Raw genomic sequence first — 6,000 nt, forward strand, 5'->3', positions numbered from 1 at the left:
TAGCCAAGATATGAAGACCACTAAATGAGTATTTTTTTCCCCCAAAGTTAAAACAGAATTAAAATAGATGGTAAAGATCTATGATTCAGTGCAAGCCATTTATTTACCTTATTCAATCCTTCATATTTCTCATGATCAGTATTCTTTAACCATTCCATGAGCTTTGCATATCTAAGTAGATCTCGATGGAAAGGAAGATGTTTAGGGAGAGACAGCTCAACTGAGTGCTGAGCCAATGTGGAGCTTTGATCGTGGCCCTAAAAATATAAACAACATAAATAATCCACTGTTACATTAAAGACTGGCAAAAACCTAATCAATTTATAATTTTTGCATTGATCAGATATGAACTCGGTACCTTTCTATTGCGCTACATGCCAATCTTCTGAACTACTGGGAAAGTTATGAATAAATTAAACAAAACTAACAAAAACAAACAAACCAGTATACTGATAGCATTATCATTCTGAAAGCTGCACCTGGCTCGTCACATTTTAAAAGTCATGCTGTTTGTTTTCAAGTTAATCCTCACCATAAGAGTAACAGAGGGAAGTAATCTTCCCCCTACTCAAAATACTGAACTACCTGCTTCCTACAACTGGATTCCAGACCCCCTTGCTGATTGTAAACTTTGATTTATATTGATATTCATTTCTTCTGTCAGTACAATACTTGATAGTTTTAAAAACTTTATTTTGAATACAATTCAAGGTCCAACAATTATTAAGAATGAATGATTAATTCTGTAACAATCATAATGACAATTCTATGATTTTACTCTTGATATTGGATTTTGATTGATGAAGACAAAGAAGCCAACCCGAGTAAATTAAAAAAAGATTTATACTGACATACAATCTGAAATATACAAGTTACAATAACCATTAGTTACAGTGTGTTCTGAATAAACTAAAATCAAAAACAAATTAATTACTACTGAAAATGTTAATATACTATTGTTGTAGGGAAAAAACATGTTTTTCCTCTAACATTTATTTGATGATAAATGCATCATTAAGTAAATAATATCTTTTGCTAGTTGCAGTTTATAGTATTAAAATATTTTTAATCGCTTTATCATTATTGGCAATTCACATCACGTCTACTTGGTTTTGTGATAATATTATTCTCTCCTGGAAACACAATTCTAGAGTTTTTGAGTAAATAATTTCAAGCTGACATTGTCATATTCCTTCATTCTTGCATTGTAAACTTGCGGGTTTTGTTATTTGCTTGAAACATTCAAACCACTGCCATCTGCTTATCCAAGGTAAACATAAGAAATCCTTCCACATTAATCCAAAATGGAATAGAGTGTTTTCAGGATTTCTTCCTCAATCAACACCAAAAATAATCAATGATTTAATTCCTGACTGTAGATCTTGTAGTTTCCTACATAATAGCAGCAACTATAATTCAAAATAATTAATTTGTCGTAAAGTATTTTGGGGCATGACAAACAAATAAAAGGCACAACTTAAATGTATGTATACCGCAAAAACTACGGCCACTGAAAACCTTAAATAAAAACAGAAAATGAAGTAAAGTTAACAGATCTGGCAGCATCGTGGAAGAAGATTCTAATACCCAGGCCACAAGCGGTGATGGGGACTCAGGGTGGACTAGTGGCAGGAATGCCAGCGATAACACTGTGACCTTTTCTACAGGTTCACCAGCCTGATTTCTACCTGCAGATAGCACATCAAACTCAGTACACTAACTGTGGCTTTGGTGCTCCAGAGCTGCTGCCAAACTTGAATATTTCCAGTATTTTTGGTTTTGATTGAAGTGTCAGTTCATACTTCCCTTGATTTAATAATCTCAATTACCATGAACAGATAGAAAATTACAATGTTTGTGTCCTGCTAGCAATTTTCAGGTTGTTAAAACAGTGCGTGTAGCAGAAGTATTCTTTACTTTGTTTTGCATCTTGCATTCTAGTACATCGTCTGCACTATCTGTGCAGACATTTTGAAATTCATGCAGTTACTTAGAAAATAATTCTCTCCCCAATTTAAAATGTCAAAAGTTTTTAACTGTATCCTGAAGTTGCTGTCTATTTCCTTGAACACAACTCTGATTTCAACTAATGCTGATTTCTTTGACCTTGCATGAAGTAGTAAAGGCGCTCTTTCTTTTTGAAAAAAAACTCATGTTTCCATGGTCAATACCTGAAAACTGTTTCTCCTGTTACAGATAAACTCACATGCAAAAACATCCTGTTTGGGAATCCTTGTTTCAGGTTATCTAACCAAAATCAACATTGGAGCAACTAATTTACTAGTTACATCCTAGTTTCTGTTACAGCTGTTTTCTAAAACAGACCTAAAGTATAAGGAAAACTGCTGTATTCAGTAACTTGTGCAAGCCAGTCAAAGCAACAGCCACCTGTATGCAATGTTGGAATTTATCAAAAGATAAAATACTTCTTTATCCCCCCCAAAAAAGAAAAGTAATTTAGCAGGCAGGATAATGCAAATAAGACACTAGTCATCAGTTACATTCCATGCATATTTTTTGTAGTACAAATCTGAATTGCTAATGAAAATTTAATAGTTGTTAGTTGTTTCTTACTGTTTCACTGAATAAATTGAACAGAAAATTCCAGATAAATTCCAGTCAATTTGTTAACCAGCCTTATTGGACTAAAGTGTTCTACTTGACAGTAACAATAATAAATTACAATTAAAGGAGATCTGTACACCATTTCTTTGAAACTGTTAGATTGAGGCAAACCAGAAGAAACCATTTCGTTTACATCTCCTTTGATCAGTAAGACACAGGAGTGTGATGAATACAAAAAGAGCAACGGGTTTTTCACAGCAATTTTCATTAATGATATGCAAGTGAAATTCTGCACAAATATCTGCCTGTTTGGGAGAGAAATACCAATAAATAAGACAATAGTGCTGAGAGAATGAGGGAAATAATGCTAAATTATTTTAACATACAGTATCTAAACCAAGATATTGATCGCTATTTCTGTTTGATCGAGGGACTTGGGTAGAGCAAAGCAGAAAAATTGTTGAAATAGCCTTTTTGCCAAAATTGTGCACCCTGCACTCATCAGGATTTCTGCAAGAAAACGAATACAAAGGGGAAAAATTTGTTTTTAGTAAATCAACTTGTTAAGAGATGCAATGACACACCTCTGGAGCAGGTGCATTATGAAACCAGGCCTCCTGGCTCAGAGGTAGGAGCACTACCACTACACCACCATACTTGCATGGAAAGAAAGCACTGATCTGTTGGCAAGTAGACTTTGGTAGAGGTGTTGCCATTACACCTGCTTCAACATAATGAAAAAGGCATCAGCCATTTGCTGGTTGATTCCTCGGGGCAATAAAATGGCAGTTATCTATCCAACAATTGAAATTCCTTGCCTGAATAGGTTGTTGATTACTACAGCATGAAGTTAAAAAGGGACTCAAAGCTCTCTGTAAGAAAGAGATTTTTTTAAAGCTGCAGGTTAAGGAGCATGGTCAGTATGAGGGAGAATTCATCTTAAGTAAATTTGGGAATCTGATTTAACACCAATGCAAGACAGAGTGTATTTTCTGGGAATTTGGTTCAACTTTGGTACACAAGGAAAAAAAGAGGTGATTTAAGTAAGCTTTGCTGCAAAATAAAACATTTGGTTCGAATATCAAGGGAAGCTACCCTTACTTGATCTGGCCAACATGTGACTCCAGATCCACAACAATGTGGTTGTCTCTTAACTTCCCTCTGAGCAATTAGGGATGAGCAGTAAATGCTGGCCTAACCAGTGACAACCACTTGCAGTGAATGAATTAAAAAAAAATCAAGTGTCAACAATGGGTGGAAATAAATACAATAGCAATAAGTAGAGACACACCTAGGGACCTTAATAAGGCCAATACATTCTCTGGACCTGAAAAGTTGCATCCTGGAATACTCGAGGAAGTAGCTACACAGATAATAGATGCATTGGTAATAATTTTCCAAAAATCCTTAGATTCTGGAAAAGTCACATATGATTGGAAAACTACCAATACAATATCTTAATCAAAAAGGGTGACTACAAGCAGATAATTACAGGCCAGTTAGGTTAACATCAATCACGAGAAAAATATTTGTGTTTACTATAAAGGATGTAACAGCAGAGCATTTAGATATACTTATAATCAAGCAGGGAGCATGGCTTCATAAAAGGGACATCATGCTTTACAAGTATATTAGAATTATTGAGGTATCAAACAGATAAAGGAATGTAAAATATTTGGATGGAAAATAGTGATATATTTGAATTTCCAGAAGGTTTTCAGTAGGGTACTGTTCATAAAGATACTTAATAAAAGTCCATAAAAACAAGAGCAAACTTCCCTCTAATTTCTTTTCCTTCTGCATGCTCCTTCTCCATAGCACTGGTTTCAGGGAGTCATGCAGCAGCATGGCAGTGTGTGCAGAGCTATCCATTGGTTACGTGGCCATGCAGTTTAGAGGACATTTTTGTCAGGGTACTATTATCACGCAGAACGGGTTAATACAAGGCAAAGACAGGATGGAAGAGGTGGATTTTCAGGATGATAAACTATAGCTAAAAGGAGTGCCACAGGGATCAGTGCTGGGCCATAGCAATTTACTACATTAATTAATGAACTGGATGTTGGAAGTAAATATACCATCCACAAGTTTGTAGATAACCTAAAAATAGGTGGAAAAGCAAGTGGTAAAGATGGTACAAATAGTCTGCAGAGGCAAATGGACATATTATACAAGTAAGCAAAAACTTATCAGATGGAATACAGCATGGAGAATTCTGAGAAATGGCAGGAAGCACTGGCAGGAAATGGCAGGAAAAGCCGAACATTAGAATGCTGCAGCACAGAGGACCATGGTATCGTGCGTACAAATTCAGCACATAATAGGGAAGACAAATGGAACGTTGGCCTTTATTGTGAAAGGAATGGAATATCAAAGTACGGAAAAGTCTTGCTAAACTATACAATGCACTGGTCAGCTTGCACCTAGAATATGGTGAATGGTTTTAGTCCCCTTATCTAAGGAAAGAAACAGGCATTGTAAGCAGTCCAGAGAAGGTTCACTAGATTAGTCCCAGGCATGGAGGGAGTATTTTATGAGGAGAGGTTTAGTAGGTTGGATCTGTATGCATTGGAATTTGGAAGAATGAAACACCTTATTGAAACATGAGGTTCTTAGACAGTTTGACAGGGTACACGTTGAGAAGTTATTTGTCTACATTATAGTGTCCAGGACGAGAGAGCTTAACCTCAGAGGAAGGGATCACCCATTTAAGACAGAGGGGAACAGAAAGTTATTCTGCAAATAATGTATTCACAAGCTGTATACTGTCAAAGAATTGTTTGTAAAGATAGAAGTGTTTACATTGGCATGGGAGGTCAGTGAATAGAGGATACAGAAATAATATAATTGGCCAAAGATCTAATGGTGATTTGAGGAGAAATTTATTTACTCAGTGAGTTACTACAACCAACAGTGTGAAAAAGAAACTATTCAAAGAAGACTACATTGTAATTTTCAACTGGGACTGTTATATACATTTTTAAAAGAAAATGCTGCAATGCTATGGCTAAGAGCAGTCTTATTTTCGAATTTTATCACTGCTCAGTGTACAGACCTCCATTATAATAAAAAGTTGTTCAATTGACCATTATAAAGGAGCTAAGATTTTACAGTGAAACTTCATCAGGGTGTTTAAAAATATTTGAAACAGTCAAAAGCAATATTAACATGTTCCACTATGGTTTAATTTAATTTAGAAAAATTAAAACAAACAAAAGAACAAAATATCAGAATACAAACCTTACAAAGGAAAGTGGAAGTAAAACACGGATCCATGGCGACTTAGGAATATTACCACTAGTTGCTAGGCAAGCATCAGCCATTATGAAAGTTGAAAAATGTGGTGCTGGAAAAACAGCAGGCCAGGCAGCATCCGAGGAGCAGGAGAATCGACGTTTCGGGCATAAGCCCTTCTTCAGGAATGAGGCTGGTGTG

The 6,000-nt window shown here is 35.7% G+C and overlaps 1 protein-coding gene across 11 annotated transcripts in view; it reads right to left on the reverse strand.

The window, feature by feature from the left end:
• The window catches only part of exoc1 (exocyst complex component 1), a 64,323-nt gene that overhangs the window by 28,670 nt on the left and 29,653 nt on the right, over positions 1–6,000 (reverse strand). For all 11 annotated transcript variants that reach the window (XM_043690604.1, XM_043690595.1, XM_043690624.1 and 8 more), the window contains one exon: positions 108–257. In XM_043690604.1, the coding sequence (XP_043546539.1) occupies positions 108–257 (150 nt within the window). The remainder of the gene's footprint in view (positions 1–107; positions 258–6,000) is intronic.

This window comes from Chiloscyllium plagiosum, chromosome 1 (genome assembly GCF_004010195.1).
Source record: "Chiloscyllium plagiosum isolate BGI_BamShark_2017 chromosome 1, ASM401019v2, whole genome shotgun sequence".
In the NCBI taxonomy this organism is placed as follows: domain Eukaryota; kingdom Metazoa; phylum Chordata; class Chondrichthyes; order Orectolobiformes; family Hemiscylliidae; genus Chiloscyllium; species Chiloscyllium plagiosum.